The 19,567-nt window shown below is 41.1% G+C and overlaps 1 protein-coding gene and 1 long non-coding RNA gene across 2 annotated transcripts in view; one reads left to right on the plus strand and one right to left on the minus strand.

Moving 5' to 3' along the window:
* The window catches only part of m1ap (meiosis 1 associated protein), a 28,051-nt gene extending 18,168 nt beyond the window's left edge, over positions 1–9,883 (minus strand). Inside the window, exons 1-4 of the mRNA XM_068587190.1 lie at positions 9,597–9,883; positions 7,359–7,622; positions 7,061–7,258; positions 4,505–4,676 (exon numbers count right to left, since the gene is read on the minus strand). Coding sequence (XP_068443291.1) covers positions 4,505–4,676; positions 7,061–7,258; positions 7,359–7,622 — 634 coding nt within the window. The 5' untranslated portion in view covers positions 9,597–9,883. The remainder of the gene's footprint in view (positions 1–4,504; positions 4,677–7,060; positions 7,259–7,358; positions 7,623–9,596) is intronic.
* LOC137791965 (uncharacterized) lies at positions 1,884–4,665 on the plus strand. Its single transcript, XR_011078067.1, has 3 exons — positions 1,884–2,037; positions 3,795–3,934; positions 4,511–4,665. It is a non-coding gene; the product is annotated as an uncharacterized lncRNA (long non-coding RNA).
* Positions 9,884–19,567: the final 9,684 nt, after the last annotated feature.

A 19,567-nucleotide genomic window follows, 5' to 3' on the forward strand; every position in this document is an offset into this window, starting at 1 on the left:
AGAACAGATAAAGAAATGAAAGGAAAACTAAACTGACCACATCCGGCAAACATAAACAAACATAGATATGTATATTTTACACAGTATGTCCACCAACCGATGTCGTGTGAGGAGCAACTATTTTTTCATTGAAAGAAGAGCTTAACACTCAAGGCCTCTTAAGATGTTTTCCCTCTCCTCTCGACTCAGCTTCGGCCAAAGTTTGGCTGACAGGTCAAATAAATAACTCCCAAATCAAACAGATATGTGCACACCGCTGCTACTTTTGGTTGTATTCAGCTGGCTCACAAGGTCCCGTCTATGTTTTGTCTGCCATTCTTCTTCTCTCACCTTCAAGCATGTTTTGCTGGTCCTACAAAGATGCAATACACAGCACCTTTTTGAAGGCAGTGAGATCCCGTCCACTTTTCTTCATGATGTTAAACACGAGCAGACAGAGAAAGGGAACTAAATATTGTGCTTACTGATGTAATAAAGAAAGCTGAATATTGTTCTTTTCCATTACTTTCCCTGGGGGATGTAGCTCAGTGGTAGAGTGTGTGTTTTGCATCTTTGAAGACGTAGGTTCAATTCCAGCATCTGCATTTGATTTATATATGTAAATCAAATAGAGCACAACAATTTAGGGTCTACTACAGTTGAAACTAAAAGTAAATGCAAACATGTCGTAACTTTGTATGCTGGCACCTTGAGATTAGGGAAATTGCAAGCAAAGTTTTTTTGCCAACTCAAAGATTTGTTCCTTCTTTAAAAGCTTTATTGTAACATTGGTTGATGTCTAAGGATCGCAGAATCAGGAAAGCAGACCACATGCCACCTAAACAAAAGTGAAGTGGATTAGCGATATCAAGTTTTGGAAAACCTCTAAACTTCTTAAAAATCACCAAAGATCTCATTCTCGTCCAGCTTACTCTCCATCTTTTCTTTTTTTTTGTGTGCTTTGAGTAGGCTCTGAGAGATAGATAGAGAGAAGCAGCTCAGGGGAGAAAGGCCCAGGTGTTCACAGGAGACAGAAGTACTACATCATTGAAGCTGTTCCAGACAGTGTTTGCTGTCTGCAACAGTGAGCGTTCTCTTGTTCTAACTATGACTATACAAAAACATTGTACGCCTTACTCTCCAAAACACACGTTTCCTTTTAGAACTCATGATTTGTCCTCAAGAGTAAATATAAGCCTTGTGAGGCGTATGCTTGCGTGAGTGTGAGTACATTGTGTACAAAATGGAGAGCAATGTCTTGAGGCTGCATCGCAACTTGATGCATGTTTAGAAAACGTCCTTTGGCATTAAGAATAAAAGATGAAGCAACTGTCGCAGGTTTACCTGACTGTTACTGCTGTGGAGGTTTGTCCAAAGACTTGACTGATGAACCAGTGATCATCCTACAGCACCCTTCTGGCCGGCCAGGGTTATTCATTTCTAATGCATAGTTTCCTTTTCTTTCACAAAAACTAAGCCCAATTTCATCATGAGGAGTAATAAAAGAGTCACGTCCAGGGAGTGTAAAGGAACGAGCACTTAAAGGCCTTGTGTTTTGTCTGCAACAGCTATTATCTGTCTGGCCTTTATGACTTGACAGTGTGTTATGATGTGTCTGCCACGAAACATGCAGTTACAGCTACTAGTTTTAGCAGAAAGTGGATACAAATGCAGGAGATGCGGATCTTATGGTCAATAAAGCTTGCGATTATTACATCCTTAGTGTTTAAATGTAATATATCTAACTATGCATTTACAAAAGAATGCTGCACAACTTTCATTTGTTTCATTCAGCATGGCTTTGTAGTTAAGAGAAGAAGATGCAAATGTGTTTAAAACCAAACAAATGCATGGTTTTTCTGAGCAACCGACACATCCAGTGTGGTACAACTTGTCGAATCTGATTCAGTCAACAACACGGCTGTTCAACTGTGAGGAGGAAAAGCAGAAAACCCACTGGAGCCACAATCACACTGTCTCTGTATCACTCTGTGACCCTTTTCTCTCTCCTCTCCCTGTACGACTACAGAACAGGCCGGGTTCTCAAGGATCCTCTGGGTGAGTTTCAACACAAACAGGATGCTTATCGAGGCGTTGGCCTTTAGACACTCACACACGTTTGTGCTTTCAGACTTGTGAGGTCACGTGGTTACAAAGCCTGTCCTCGGCCCGAACCTAAACGGCCACAACACACACACACACACACACACACACACACACACACACACACACACGCACAGTTCACAACAGCTAACAGCTGAAAAAATGACATTTGCATAACTTTGTCCTTAGTGACGTTTCTATCAAACAGCAACACGCACACGCACACACACACACACACACACACACACACACACACACACACACACACACACACACACACACACTTAAAGTAAATAGTCTGGTGTTAAATGAGACAAATTTGCTCTCTCACAGAGCATTCCCGCCCAACATCTTACACACATGGAGACTATTAAGATTTCGCAAAGCAGCCAGATTCCAGAGTATTCCCAGATACTGCTTCCTACATTTTTGCGCATTTGATTTGGCATATTAGTGACATGTCTCTTTTCCAAGCTGAAAATTCAAAGAGCTTTAGAAATTGAGAGAATAAACTGAACAATCTGCTCCAAGTCCCGTCAGGGTCAGTCCTGTTTAACAAACTGTCACGAGGGCGTTTTGGCATTGGATAGAAGAAGTCTGAGTAGAATTCACGTGGGCTAGACAGTTAAACTTCTTATCTTTGTTTAAAACACCTGCTACAGTTTTCAGTCAGATAAACTCTGAGGTCAACGGAGCAGCGCTGACCCTGTTCCCTTTTCCGTGATCTCTGGGAACAACTTCACCCAGAAAATTGTGTGTGAGTAATGTCACGGACTGAAATACTATTCAGGGTACATTCAGGACAGGCATTTTCATATTTAAAAAAAAATGTGTGGAGCCAAAGGATTTAAGCTTCCACGTCTTTGAGGTCAAACGTTTAGTTTTCATGAGAAAACTGATTGGTGTCAGAAAACTCTATTTAACAGTGGGCTCAGAGACACCCGACATTATAGTGCAACCGACTCGGTAGAAAGGAGCGACGCTCTAAGCCGTCTGCAGGCTTGTGCGAGCGATCGCACTGTGTGTGAAGATGTTCTAGTTGCAGCAATCGCGTTCTCTCCGGTGTGGAAAGAAGCATCTCTAATAAAGCAGCATCATATGTTTTACTCTGCTCTAAACACTCTGAGACGCTGTGTGTGGAGGAACGTAGTGATCTTGTCCCAGTGGCATCACAACGGCTTTAAAGCTTGAGGCCTACCGATCATCAAACTGTGGGGACTACATAACATCTCCCGAGATTCATTCCAAACATTTCTTTGCTCAATTCCATTGTAATTGTATTAGACAACGGAGAGAGACAGCAATAGGCATCAATTATATGGATTGATGAATGCAATGAATACAAAGGGTTTGTGCTAGAGGAGCTGCTGCAAGGACACAGTGAATCCTGATTTTATTCAAAATACCTTATTTCTCACCCCCTGAAATGATCATAACAGAGCATAGCATCAGTATGGGTATGAGGTTGGCACAGTTTAACAAAAGTTATATTCTCTTATATGAATTAAAAAAATAGACATAGGGAAAACTATTTTTTCTCGCTTGTTCCTGTAATTATCTAGTAAAGCGTCATTGATTGGTTGACATGTGGGCTCAACACTACAGAGCTTTGGACTTATTTCTATTGTGGTCCTTGATAGCTTCACAACTGTCTTCTATTGATGGGTTCCACAGGTAACAGCAGATTCATTCTAACAACTGTTTTTAAAAAGGCCACTCCAAACCAAGAGTGTTATTCAAAAGAGGAACATCGGCTGGTTCGATGGAGACAACTGGGACAAATAAGCCACAAATGACGTGGAGAAGATGGGGTAATGAGAACCACATTGCATAACTGACATAACTGTCTCAGGTGAGTAAAAACTTACAACGTCATTAGTGTCACGTCTTCCGCTTCGCAATGCTTCTATAAGTTGCAGTGACTTCGACGGCTGTCTCCACCGAAACAAACTGTTTATCACAACGGAATCAATATTTCACATGGTGCATACATATTTTCCCCTGCTTGTGTTTCACCACACCCCTCTCTCTTACACCTGCTCTCATTTTTGTCTCTCGCTTTCTATTCCTCCTTTTCTTCTTTGCCCCTCATTTCCATCCAATCCTCACTGCGCTCACTACTTATTTAGACAACACCGCTTGAACCCTCATATAATTACAGAGTATGACATATTATTATGCAATGAGTCTTTCGAAGAGGATTGGGACATGTTTGGACGGTAGTAGAGTTCCTTAAACTGTGGCAAGAGTCTCGGGCAGAGATAAGAGGCAAACATGCCACATGAGGTGCAGAAAACCCTGAAGATGATTAGGAAAGCGAGCGGGGAGGGAAAGAATGTGGGAAGTAAAGTGAGGGGGAGTAAATCAAATAGATCACAGACCTCCCTCAAGCAGTTTGACTGTGTTTGTATGTCTTTCCCACCGTCAGACTCAGTGTGCAGGTCTTCAGGTGAGTGGTTTTCTTGGCCCCAGTCTGCAGCACTGTAGATCTGAATCACCAGCAGCCGCTTCAGAGACACCAGGTCAGCGCCTTTGAGGCCCGCCTCCAGATGGCGAACGACGCCCTGCCCTGGCTGACTCGTCACCAAGGTAACCTGTGAACACAGCGGGAGGCCTGCTGTGAGGAAAATTTTCAGTGTGCAACCCCAAATCAGAACCAGTCTGTTTCATCGTGTCTCTACCTTCATATTGTGCAAACAAGCAAAGCCCAAAATGTATTTGGAATTAGGTTTCAGAACCCAGTGCTCTGGATCCGATTTTTATTTAGATGGCCTTTTCTCGCATCAGATGGAAGGTGGGGGAAAAGCTACGTAGAGTAACCAACGCTGTTGCTCCTTTTACTGAAAAACTTTAATCACTTTTAACTATGCTATTATTAAGCCACACAGCTGCTCTGCCCACCAACTCGTTCCCAAAAGCCCACTTCTGTATTGCCAAAGTGGCCTTTATGAAACGACACCACCACAGCAAGGCATTCTGGGTCAGTTTCTGCTGTACTTCAGGGACATTCATGACAAATACTGAATTACTGTTACTATATCGAACACACAAGGTTAGAACTTCTGTTTTAGTCCCACCAAAGCCAACACCCTGTAACTGAAGAGCAGCATAGCATATGTTACAGTCATCCAACTCAAACCGCAGCTGTAACCGCCATCTGTCATCCGTAATCTCAGTGTTTCCTGTAACTCAACTGTCATTATCTCACACGTCAGAGCGCCATGAATGAACTTCTAATAATGCTCTGTAAAATATGCTTCACTAATCCATTAATTTCTCGATTATGACAATCCCTGCAGTAGATTTGTGCAAAAAACATCATTGTGTCTGATGATGGAAAGAGACGGAATTAGTTTTCTGCGTCTTTACGTGCCTAATGGGAGGAACACAGATAAATGTTAGGCTGATGTCAAACGCCTGGCTGAATCACATTAACAGTAGCAGTGAGCGATGATTATAATGGGACTGCGAAGGGTTCTGCTCTCTTGCGTCCTGCTGTAGAAGACACACACATAAATGCAAGAGACGTATATATGTGAATGAAAACACACATTGTATAAGTGGATCAGACACACACATACACAGGGCCAAGTCTCTGTTTAGTGTATCTCTGTCCCCTAATGGGTGCTATTCATATCTGCTGCTGTCAGAAACAGAGGGTCTTAGTGTAATCATCTGTCCAGAGCTTCCTAATAAAGCTAGTTGGATTTGAAAAATCCTCGTCTACAGCCCGGAGCCTTGTATCCAGAGGACTTGTTGTTCAAATTGAAGAAGAAAGACAGAGACGGCTCATTGCTCAGTTGGCTCCCCCATATGTCCAACATTCAGATGGAACAAATGAGATTCTTTCCATAATGTCAGTTAATATTCATTTCACCCTAAACTCTCATTTCTTGACGTCAAAAATGCAGCATTTGTGTCTATTTGGAGTTTTGATTCTGATGCGGAATATCGGCCCAAAGCTGGCTTTGAATTACATAACATAACCAGGAATAAAGAGTTCTAGGAAATGGGCTGCATCCAAGTGAGAGCTTTGACCTTTTATTGATGTCACCAATTCCATTCCGAGTCACAAAGAAGTAGAAACAGGACAGGAGACGATATCACCATAAACTGTACAAAAATGGAACTGGGGCTTAAATACTTAAATGTGATCTCTGATCGGAGCGGATACTCTGGCAGAAAAGCTCTGAAAACTACTGAACCATACTGATGTCGCTTTTTGAATATTTACATATCTTCCTAGACAGACGACAGTGCAGCAGATGAGTAGAACCCATTTGCTGCGTTAGAGATGTACATGAGCTGGTTTAAAGTGGGCTGTCTGATATAAGTGGACTGTCAACAGAGAATTTTGTTAAGCTTTTAAAAATGCAAATTTGATTTCCAATTCAATATGCGTTTGCGGCTGCTAAATACACTGAATTGGCACTGATGAGACCTCCTTTAACAGATATAAGTGGAGCCTTTTCCTCTACATTAGCATGAAGCGCAAAGCATTAATATCAAAAGGGGTCTATTCAGTTTGGGCTAGTTTGCAGCAGAGAGACGCGTCTTCATAGTGGACCTGGGGAGACAGAAACAGATACAAATGGAAATGACCGACTACAAAAAAATGCTGAACAAAGATGATATTTCATTTGTTTTAGAGGCTGTTATCTGCTTCATTAGCTAGTTCAGAGGGGATGTAGCTCAGTGGTGGAATGCATGCTTTAAATGTATGAGGTCGTGGGTTCTATCCCCAACATCTCCACTTGTTGTGGTACCAAGCAACAAACTGTTGCAAATAAATTAGTTTAAAAGTTGTACACTAAACTACAAGTAAATGAGAAGTATTATTATTAAGTAAAAGTACTATTTCTGTTCTAGATATTCACATGTGTAGAAGAGGTAGTATCGGGCTCAGTATTTTCTTTGCATATATGTGTAACGTCATAAAAAAGTTTCTCGTTCATATTGAGGGTGTTTCTATGCTGACCTCCACAGACAGATTGTTGCTGGCCTCGCTGCCAGTACTGGTGTGTCTGATGAACTGTTTGAACTGCTGCAGACTGTCAAGCACCGCCTGACGCAGCAGCTCGCCTCCTCTGGCTGCTCCTAAGATGCAACCATCACCTGGAAGAGTCCTCAGCTCCTCCACACAGGAGCGCAGCCGGGCTAGGTTACCACGGACCTGCTGAAAATGCAGAGGGGCGAAAAGTCAGGACTCAAAATGGGTAACGGAGACCAACAAAGGGAGCATGGGAGATAAACTCTTCAGCCATCTTCCATCCTACCACAAAAGGAAGAAGACACTCCTGCTGCCGACTGATGGCATACAGGCTGAGCAGTGGTATCCTACAGGGTCCATCCAGACTACAGGCCAGGGATAGGAAGTTATCCAGAGCATCACAGAGCACCGGACAGGTCTCTGACCACCAAGGGGGCAGCGCCTCCACAATCAGGACCCGGGCCGGCTGCCGCGGAAATGAGGACGACCAGTACACCAAGTTGCCAGAGTTGGAGGAACCCGCTGGCCTCTTTCTGTTGTCCATGGACATCTAAAAGCAACAAACAGAAAATACTATAGTGTTCAATGAGAAAATGGAGGGAAGCATAAAAAATTATTCTCGCGGGGAACAACATGATATATTTAGGGTTGCCTTTTCACAGGTCTGTTTTGAGTTGAAACCAACTCCTACTCGTGCATTTACAAATGCAGCACCCCTCTCACTTAAATATTAAAAACGCAAGCACAATCGATCAAACCTGGGAGACCAAGTCAGTCCGAAAATGACCAAAAAACATGGGTATAATAAGAAACCATTGGCCTCTAATGATAATCCGCCCATGCAGTCAACAACATTAAAGCACATTAGCCTTTAGTCATCATTATGAGCAGTAAGCCCCACTGTAAATAGAACATGAATAAATAGGCCATAATGAACATGGGAAATGATGTAACCATCTAGGTTATAAATGGTCCTGTTTTCACATAACTCGGAGGCTTTTCCCGACTTCTGAGAAGGCTAATGTGAAAAAAAGTGATTATTTAAGTTTTACACAGTAATGTTTAAAGGCAGCTAAATATTAAACTCAGAGAATCCATTTGGAGGTCAGAAAGTTCGAGAGGAACTATACCATGAGGCATATGCAGAGCAACATCTTTTTGTCCGAGTGGGAGAAAAAAAAGTTCCACACAGAAGTTCCACACTTTGGGGTGAATAAACGAAGATTCAACAAGTCGTTCCTAATTTACAGACATCTGAACTATTAGACATTTCAGCGAAATAATAAACACTGGCAGAAGTGCTGTTAAACGTCTGATGCTGTGATGATGCAAGGACTAGGGAAAAATGGGTTATATATATATATATATATATATATATATATATATATATATATATATATATAACCCATATATATATATGTGCGAGCAAATATTAGTTATATTTTTGCCCATATATAACTTTATTTACATTGTTTTAACATAGGTGAATGCAAATGTTATTAGTTTTTGTCTGATGGAGCAATCTGGTTTACTTAGGATTTCAATTTTCTCTGATCTATTAATTAAAAAAGCACGAATGGAGGAGTCTCAAAAAAGTTGGACCATTTCGTTCCAATGTTGCTTGGACGGTGGGGCCCGATCATTTTGCTTCCTCCAAAGTAGGGCGTGACAGAAAAAGTTTGAGAACCACTGGTCGACCTCATCCCCGACATATTTGCTTGCCTTTTCCTCTGACTGACAGGCTTTAGGCAGTTAAAGAAGAAATCAACAGCAGCATACCAGGTTTGAACTCAAAATATAAGGTGGAAATAACACGCCCTCTGTAACCACACACCCGAAGGCTTTGACTGCTCTTATCAGAGCAAAAGCCATTGACAGAACTAATCCTTTCCAATCAAAAAGCTGAGCCCTTAGCACTCTTTATCACCCAGGCTGGTAGTAAACCCTGAAGCCCTGCTCTGATCTGAACAGAGACAGGCTAGATCACCGCTCATAAAGGCCATATTGTGTGAAAGTGTTTGATCTTGTGACTTTCTCATCTTTCTCTGAATCACTTCTCCTCTTCTGTCCTCAGCCCACTCACACATCTCGTCCCCTCAGATCTTTGATGTTGCATCATCATTTTGGCCACTCTAAATACAAGCTACCAATCAGACTCAGTGCAATAAATGATGGAGCTTCTGTTTGTCACACCTGTAGTAGGTGGAATTTTTTTTAAACATTTTTTTCGAAATGTCCCTGTGCTACAGAGCAATACATTACAGTCAGGGTTTCCAGGTGTGAGGAGCTGCATTAGCATCAAAGTGGTAAATGAAAGTTGACCTCAGTGCGTCTAAAGGGAATGAAAACAAGCAGGGCAGCGACAAATATGGTTATAACACACTTGTAACTCTCAGGTTGTTAAACGCTGAACATTCCAAACATCCAGTCATTGGATTCACTCAGATGATCTCATCTGGTGTTAGCTAGCTGAATCTAGCTTGCTGAATATATCGAACATGAGCTAGCTAACTTGTGACTTTACCTGAAGTTAGCTGTGTTATGTTTCTCCTCCTCAGTTGACTTCTGCTGGATGGAATAGCGATGTAAAGTAAGTGAATATGAAATCAGCAAACGTGAACTGCCAGCTAGTTTAATAGCTAACCGAGTCTTAGCTAGCGGCAACAACAAAGTGGGCTAACGTGCTGTAAACAGTAAATAAAGTCTCAAGCAGCTTTTGTCTCGAGCCTCTATCAGTGTACATACAACCAAAGATTGTCTATTGGTAAGAAGAATCACTCATACTTTAAAAATACTCTGACACTAAGGACAGTGTCCTTTGATTAATAACGTTAATGCAGAATAAAAACAGAGTTGTGTTGTGCGTTTTGAAAGGGTATCAGGCTGACTAAGGTAAAGTGTTTTTTTCCCCCGTATACATTACTTTGTACATTTCTATAATATAATATATAATGTATATGAACATATATATATATATATATATATATATATATATATATATATATATATATATATATGTATATATATATATATATATATGTATATATACATATATATGTATATATATATATATATATATATATATATATATATATATATATATATATATATATATATATGTATATATATCTGCAATTACATTTTTCAATTAAAGCTGCCAATTAGTCAATTTGTCTCTTTCAGCTTTTCTTAAGTTAGGTGTTGGTCTTTTTCCTTTACGTTCTGATATTAAAGTGAATACATCCTGGGATTTGGTTGGTAATCAATTTGACTTTTTTTTCCATATTTTCTGTCATTTTATAGACCGACTATAATTTGGACATATAACCTAATTGAGCAATACATACTGAAATTGTCATTCACAAAGACACTAATGAGGTGTTGAGCATTTGCAAACAGAAAGAAAAATGCACATACAAACTTCTTCCACAAGCATCCCACAATTTCTGTCTTGATGTTAGAAAGGAAACAATCTGCATGTGTTTTAAAAAAAAAACTATTTCAAAACTTTTGCATCTTGTCCTGCCCTCTTTCCATGTGTTAATTTTCTATTCATCAGTTTGAGATGAATAGAGAAAAAGATGAATGAGAGGCCAAGTGCTGGAAGCCAGGGACAGACCAGAGGCGTAATATGGAAATGTGCTTCTCATGGTTGGTGTGCTTGGCTCAAGGTGTGGTGTATTGGCATGTGCGTGCGCGTGTGTGTGTTTTTTGTGTGTGAGACCTTCCAAGCCGTGGAGGTATTATCAATAGTTGTTGGTGAATGTGTGTGTGTGTGTGTGCATCTGTATAAAAGGCTTTGGTAAAATCACATTTTCTCTCTCTCTCTCTCTCTCTCTCTCTCTCTCTCTCTCTCTCTCTCTCTTACTCTCTTTCTCTTACTCTCGGTCTTTCTCTATTCTGTATCAGGGTGTATGAGATTGACATGAAGAAATGTGCACATCTGCCTATGGGAGATAAGACGACGAGGTGTGTTTATGTGAGATAGAAAAATAAACAAACTTCTTACAAATCTCTGTACCTGGTGAAATCATTTTCAGATCAATTTGTGCCCAGTGGAAGTCCTGACTTGAAAGCACAGTCTGTCCATGTTCCCAGAAGATCAGGACCCGGGTACTGCAGGCCACTAGCTCAGGCCCCTGCTTGAAAAGGACCTCAAAACGAATGAATGAGAGTAAATCGGCAAGGTCTATTTAAATAATCTTGAGATTATAATAAAGGGGATATTGACAAATTGTACTCATCAGAATACATTTTACTGGAGAAATGAGGGAAATGGGGAAACACTGTTTGAGACTCTGGTTTAAGAGGTGTGTTTTCAGTTGGCAACTTTTCTTCCATGATGAACTCTGCTTTCATAATGAACTCTACCACACCTGCTCCCTCACTTCTCTTTCTTACTTTCCTGTTATTGTTACTCCTCTTCTAGGCTACCTCCCACCTGCCTGTCAGGGCACTAATTCCATCCCTAATGTATATGCTGTGCATACGACCAACACTGGAATGAATCGATGTCACTATCAGGATCTTCCACTGAGAAGGATGTTGAGCTTTCACTCTCAAATAGGAAGGCCCATGTAAAGGGATTAGGTGCAGCGATATGATTGGAGCTTAATCGCTCTTATGCACAGACACACACTTGCAAACGCACGCACACACATAATAAAATACACACGTGCTTCCTGATTTAGTTGTGATGAACACAACATACTTCTAGGTCAATAGGAGCTTTGCAACAGGGTTCTAATCCGCTATGCCTTTTCGATTCACTCTGGGGGATTGGGGGAAAGTTTTTTTCCAAGTAGTTTCAGTACTTACTTTGCACACTAGTTGATTTTTTTTCTTAGTCAAGTGTGATTCTCGCTTCATTTTGACGTTTACTTTTGCGCTAAATTTTATTCACTGTGTGACTAAGGTTAAATGATTGTTAAGTCGGTTGTGTCAAGTTGTTTGCTGCCTTGAGGAGTTTTAGTTTAATTCCCTCAGATGGGCACAGGAGCATGAAATTAGAAAATCCCCTCAGTACATCCTAGCAGTTTTAATTGAAGAGGGTCAGATGGAAGCAGATAGCAGGCGAAAACTTGGTTTCACAACTTTTTTTTAATGCACAGACAATGGTGCTGCGTCCAATCTCATTATTTTTCTGCGACACACTTCTACTACATCTGAATTTATTCTAAACTCACATTATTATTTGCTCATTAACCCCCATCTGTAATTCATGCCTGTATATAATATATATTTCACAAACAATTTGTCTTAAAGGAATAGTTCAACATTTTGCGTTTAATCTATGCCAAAACAAAACAAAAAGTAAAAAGCTATATTGGACATGGGGCTTTTTAATAAAACAACAGACAGCAGCTATTATGTCTCTGAAGGAAGGGCTAGTTTCAGCATGTCATCTAGAGATTGTTGTGCTTTTTTTTTCAAAAACAACCGAGTTAAGAAATAAACAAGGTTTGTGAAATTTATCACATGCAGTAAGTATACTTCTCACGCATCCGTCCTTACACAACAAACCAGACGTCCACAGACATACAGCAGGTATCTGCTTGTTTGGATTTGTAAACTGGGGTTGAATAAATTCTCGCAATACGCAATGAACCATTGTGGATTTTTTTGTGATGTTGAAACTGTAATGACAAGAAAGACATAGGGGAGGAAAGCAATCACAACTCTGAATCATGTCATAGGGCAGCTACAGGAGCTCTGATGAGAATATGAAGACGCCTGACTACTTTAGACCAGTGGCTAAAACTAAGATCACATCCTCAAACTACGATTATCTCATGTTGATGCTTCGATAAAACAGTGTTTTTGGACACGTTTGAGTAACAATTAAAACTATTTATATTTTTAAAAGCCACTACTTTGGCTTTGGCACACAAGTGGTTTAACTCCACTCACCCAAAACAGCGCCGTCAGGCAGCAGGCACACTTGACAACAGCAAGCTGCTGTCTTTGGATAGTAGCACAACAAGATGTCACAAAAAAAGATTTCAATGTTTCCCCCCCAAAGGTGGTCAGGAATCAAAGAGGTAATGGGAATAGAAATTATGTAAAAATGTAATAATTTCGAAAAGAGTGTTGCAGCTGGAACTACTAGAGGGATGTATCTGCTAGTTGATATTATGTGGGGAAAAAAATCTGTTATTATTAGCATCTGTGTGTAAATGCAATTGTAGTTTATGAGATTTGTGAAATAATTAAGCTTGGGCTAAAGTGAGGGTATAATGTCGAACCATCTTGTTTATTATTATTCTCAACTTTTAAGCGCAGCTTATCATTGTCACACTCGGCCCAGGCAGTCAATCAGATCAAACAGGAGGCAGATTTTATTCCTTCCTGGTTTCGTGTTGCATGAACAAAAAAGAAAATGGTACCCTCCGACAAGACGCTAATATTAGCGGTATTTAATTACAAAGAGCTTTACAATTCTAAATCAAAACACAACTCTACTACTCAGAAAACCCTCGAACTGACTCCTGCTTAGCTGAAAGTACAACTGAAAGCTCTCGTCATCCAGACACAATTCGTGGATAGGTATTTGCCGTACTCTCTTTGAAAAAAAAAACGCCCGGGGTGTTTTTGTCAAGGCGTTTTTTAAGCGCCTGCATTTTTTAGAGTCACGTCTGGTGTGATCGGCCCCTTACTCTTCAAGGCTAAGCCCCATATGTGTCAAAATCTTAGAGACGCCTCTGCTTTAGACTTGTTAAATTCAATCTCACAAGTAAAAATGAGATTAACCTCAACCACCTGAAGGCATTGGGGAGAAAATGCTCTTGGAATGCCCTGCCTGAAATGCTTACATTTAAGTTTACATATTCAAGAATATATCCAGCACCACTTTGTTCCCACTTTAATCAGAAACCATCAACGCTAACTCCATCGCAAAAAATCTTCATGAAATTACATTTCCCTCTCTTTAACAAAAATCTAATTTATAGCTGGTAGCAGTTGTGAAGCCTCAGGCAGCTAAAGCTTTGATTTGAACCTTTTTTGGAGGTGTGAGTACTGAGAAATGAATGGCTTCATTGCAATGCTTTTTAGACACGTGTGTGTGTGTGTGTGTGTGTGTGTGTGTGTGTGTGTGTGTGTGTGTGTGTGTGTGTGTGTGTGTGTGTGTGTGTGAGAGTGCGTGTGTGTGTGTGTGTGTGTGTGTGTGTGAGTATACTGTCTATAACCTGTTTACTGTGGTTGTGTTCTCTACATTTTAGAATAGAGTTACCTTGATGGGAGTGCTTTACACTAAAAGGATGGGTGCAGGCCCTTTATGACTTAATGGTCTAATGGAAAGCCTTGCTTTCTGTGACATGGAGTATGTCTTCCTTAGAGAGAGCATCAGCATCAGATAACAGTCTTGCATAGCCAAAAGTATAAACTGTTGCTGTGCTGTTTCATAAATGTAAAAGTGGGAGGTAGGTAATGTTCTGGGCTGTAATCAAATTGGCGAGGATGATTTCCAGACAACAGAACGATCCATTTCTCCCCTGATCTAGAGTTTACATTACCAGTAGGTTTGCTCATTGGAGATTGTCAGTGTCTTTCAGCTCTTTCAGCTCGCTGTCATGTTTTGCCGGCCTACAACTTCTCTGCTCAGATAAATCCCCTGTACATTACCTTCTCAACTGCAAAAGAAAAACACACAACATGAGCTTTTATTCAGCCATTCTTTTTTTCTCACAATGCATTTTGACAGCTGAAAGACATCTGCAATGGAAATTAATTCTGTAACTCTGCGCCTGTCTTACTCACTTTGTAACTAATACCATTCCAGTGCTGCTAAATGTAATGAGCCATTACATATCAATTGGCAATCTAATTTGTTATTGAAAGCCTGGGGACACTCCCCTCTCTAATGAGATGATGGATGGAGACTTTTAGACACTCTGCACCCAGAGGAGGCAGAGGGGATGGCGGAGGGGGGAGGGGGGTTATAGAGGAGATATTGGTGCCGCTCCCTTATATTTGCTGAAAAATTTGCAACTTATACTTGGCAGTAGGTAGATTCTCTCCCAACCCCGCACCACATGACCACAACACCTTCAAAAGGCCTGTGCCATCTCAGCATAGCTGTTGTTTCTTCCTCGCTGTGTGCTCATTCCGCGGGGCTTTGCGTCAAGCGGAGCGAGAAAATATCAGAGGAAACAGATTGTGTACCAAACAACAGAAGCTCCCGGTCATCTTGTGACTGCGACCTCATCAATAAGTCAGTGTTCATAATGTACCACATGATCAGTGGTGATGCTCTTTGGAGAAATCTCCAGAGGGAGAATCCTCGTGAACATGTGTGACTGATCTTGGACCGAACGTCCACGTCTCCAGGGAGAGGTGACGTCATTCTGGTCAGGTCAGGACCTACAAATTTCATGATCGCAGTAATTAGTTAATTATTATGTCATATTATAGCACCATTATATAACCACTTGAGTGTCACTGAAGCTTACTGTATTTGTTGCTTGTTTACGAGCTAACAAGGGACCCTTTGAAGATCCCATGCAATTACTTCAGTCCTCCGGTGGAAAAGCTGAAGAGATAATGGTCTGACATTTTTAAAATGAGAAACAAAACAAGCCACATTATAAATGTTTTGGATTTATAGGTACTTGATCTCTTTATTGGTCCACAAGATGTTCATGTTGGGTCTACTTTCTACTTTGGTCCAAGAGCAAAAACACACTTTTAGCTCCAACTTCCAGCATGTGTTGAAACGGGCCCAAACCGGGCAAGGTCTTATGTTGTCGTATGGACATTGGCCTCCTTTGTGTCCTCTTGGCATACTGTAAGTCAGTAAGCACTTCCTGCTTTTCGTGGCTCTGTACAGTAACAGGTCCAGCGCTGCATGGTTCCAGCGGATCTGCCGATGCATCATGTGGCTCTCTAACAACAATCCGCTCTGTTGTTGCTCTTTGTTCCCATGGCTCTCTGTCCCACAGAAGGGCAGCACAGATGATAGATTGTGCCAGCTGGAGGTCTGACATGTTAATGACTTTAGGCCTGGGTATACATTTCCTTTTTTGAATATGCAACAGTTACAGCAAAAGTACTTTAGATCTCACTGTTGCTACTATATTTTGTATCCAAGGGCAGTTTGGAGGTGATACATACATTGCACCTGTCATCGCTCGCTCTCTCGTTCCTGTGAGTATGAGGTGAAGTGTTGACATCAGAGCTGAGTACATCCTGTTGACGATGTCACCGCTGTCTCTGTGTGTCTCCATCAGCTCACTGTATTTCTCAGTGCTGTATAATGATTAGGCCCTTGTCATATAGGCCGTATTGTCCCGCGGGAGAGGGGGGTTCTTCCTTGTTAACATTTTCGCAAATCTTTGGTTTTCCTGTTGATCAGGATTTAAGATTCCTGTCATGTGCGTGTCTGTTTTCGCATAATACCTTCTGTGTGACACGGCCTGCTCAGCTCATAAACCCTGCATCTTAAATTCTATACTAATGAGTAATAATAGAGGCTCCCATGTGCAGTTTCGGCTTTGTGACTCGAGGTTAATGAACTGATTTATTGAACATGTATTGTAAAATGTCACAGCAAGATGATTTCCTTGGTTCCCGTTCTGCTGATATAAACATGAATTTTCATTAGATCTTATTAAAAGACAGCACATGTTTTGTGACGAGCATAAACGGCTGTTAACTTCGAATGGAGCTCAGGTATACAGCTAATTGTAGGGAGGCCTAATGCAAACATTGTTCCTAGCCGATCATCATGGAGAAGAATGTGTCGCATGACAGCCAGCCTCGTCTGTGGGAGGCAAGAGAAGCAAGAGAAAGCGGAATTCAAAATGTCCTTCCACCGTCCTCCAGGTTTATATAGCATCCTTAAAATGACTTTTGCAGCTGAGAATTCCTCATGGTCATTTTGTTTTTGGTGTCAGAGTGCCATGTTTTCCTCCTTCAATCTTCCACCTTGCCTTAGTCCCTTTTAGGACACATTTGTAAGTGGTATTGCTGTCACGTGTGTCATGTATAAAAACTGAAGAGCCAGACACCAAAGCCAGGAGTAAAAGCTGTTTTGGGTGCTTTTTGGAGGATTACCTCCGTTACTCCTTTGCAACTCCACCTCGTGTTTAATTAATTATTTTCATCTTTCTAATTTGTTTTCATTTCTCACTGCTGTGTGTTTACATTTGACTGTGAACCTCATATCCATATTGTGACTCACAATGAGTAGGGAATGTGGGAGTGAAGGATCATTACCCATTCCTCTGTTTGTCCCTTGATCCTTCAAACCGACCAGACTTTCTTTATTTCCTCCCCCTTCCTTGGCTCCTTCCCTTCCCTTTTAAGTGCTCTTCTGAATCTAGGTGCTCTGACAATTGACAGTTCTTCACCCTAAGCCTCAGACCTGTTGTCATGGTAATTTCGCTCTCCAAACTGCACTATTCACATGAAACATGAATGATGAATTTGAGTTTCTGTGTGTGTCACTGTATGTGTGTGTGAGGGGGGCAACAGGAGGATTTCAGCAGTTAATCACTCTTTCTGTCCTTTCCCTCAAAAGAGAGCGAAAATAAATGAAGAAAAAAACATGTTGAATAGAGACAGGAAGGTAGATAATCTGCCTGGTGGTTAATTTCTCAACGCAGGATTGCATTCAATGCAATCGCTGACAGGGCTAGTGAGTTTGCCTAATTGCTTTGGGCTAAACACTGCTCAATCCAAAGAGAAAAACTAGGCTATAGGCGCTTAGCCATCTCAAAATAGATAGAGCTGAATGCCTTAGCCTCTTTGGTACGAATGCAAATTGACCAGTTTTAATAACGCTGCTAGGACTGAAATCTGCAGCGTGAGTGTTGAGAGATAAGGACCAACTCTACTGATTTTGTCTTTTTTAACCTCTCCACACATGACTCATTAGCTTGTGTGGTAGAGCCAAGTATGTGTAATGGTAGTACTTCTGTTCCATTTATTTATTTGGTATTGTTTTTTGTGCTTGGCATCATTCTTCTTGATTTCCTTTAGAAGCAATGACAGAAACACTAAAAGTTCTCTATTTATTATACGTCTAATCAACTCACAAGACTTTGTTAATGTCCGGAAAGTAGAAGACAAACGCTAATGGAAGCATGCGACATGGCATGTTTACTTTGATAATATTGAACTAAAAGTCTATTTTTCACTAACCCTCTATTTGTGCTTTTATTGCCAATTTTTTTTTGACAAAATGCAATCCACCCCAAACCACTCCACAGGCAGTTTAAACAACGAAGCACTTCCTGCACTAGAAAGTACAAGATCATTTGCAGGAGACATTTCATTCATCTTATCTTGTGGAAGAAGAGGAACAAGCTTATTTTTATCCCTAACACTAAGGTTACTTGAGTCAGACTACTTCTACTCACACAGACAGTCATCAAAAACCTGCACATGGTGCTTACATGTCTCAGTAAGCAGGTTTCTTTTGCAACATCCCAGCAAGCACATACAATAAGGTCTTATCTGAGCTTGAACGCAAACAGGCTTATTATAGAATACCACAAAAACGTAATCACTAAATAGAGCTGTTTAGAAATTAAGTGAGATAGCGAGAAAGATGGATAACTGTATACACTTCTGTGTGTTTATGGATGCGTCTGTGTCTTTATTTTGCTAGTGATTAACAGTGGCTGGATTACGTCATAATGGAGTACATTATGGTGCACACTCTTTGCTGTTAATCAAGTGCTGAGTGGTTCAATAGGTCCGTTGCTGTCACGGATTCCCGTTCATGTTAACTGTTTTCATCCTGTCTGTCAATTCTAACCACTCTCCGGTCATTCCAGATTTTGCCACTCACCCCTGATAATCCCTCATCACCGTCACCTGGTCCTCACGCCCTTCTCACCTGCAGCCCGTTCCCTCATTAGCTCACTATTTAGGTCCCCTCACTTGCACTTGTCCTCTGCCAGATTGTCTTGTCCATTGTGCCAAACTCTCCAGCGTATCCCAGTACTGTTTCCTTCGTGTTCTGACTCTGTTTTTGCCTGTTGTGACTACTTGGATTTTTGCCTGCAAGAGGGTCTGTGTTTCGGATCCTGGGCCGGGTTCAGATACTGGTCTGGCAGGTCCTTCTGTGTGGAGTTTGCATGTTCTCCCCGTGGCAGCATAGGTTTTCTCCGGCTTCCTCCCACAGTCCAAAGACATGCTCTATAGGTTAATTGGACTCTAAATTGCCCATAGGTGTGAATGTGAGTGTGAATGGTTGTCTGTCTATATGTCTGCCCTGTGATGGACTGGCGACTTGTCCAGGGTGTACCCTGCCTTCGCCCCTTGACAGCTGGGATCGGCTCCAGCGCCCCGCGACCCTAATGAGGATAAGCGGTTAAGATGATGGATGGATGGATGGATGGATGGATGAAATCATTTGATTGGACAAGTAGTTCAATTCATAAATTTATCTTTTATCTTCATTACAAGACATTTCTGTCTTGTAATGTGTGTATTTGAGTGTTACACTTTAATCATCAGGCTGCACGATAACTGTGTTCTGGACTCAGC

This window comes from Clinocottus analis, unplaced genomic scaffold, assembly GCF_023055335.1.
Source record: "Clinocottus analis isolate CAN_PGR_092001 unplaced genomic scaffold, fCliAna1.0.p SCAF_21, whole genome shotgun sequence".
In the NCBI taxonomy this organism is placed as follows: Eukaryota; Metazoa; Chordata; class Actinopteri; order Perciformes; family Cottidae; genus Clinocottus; species Clinocottus analis.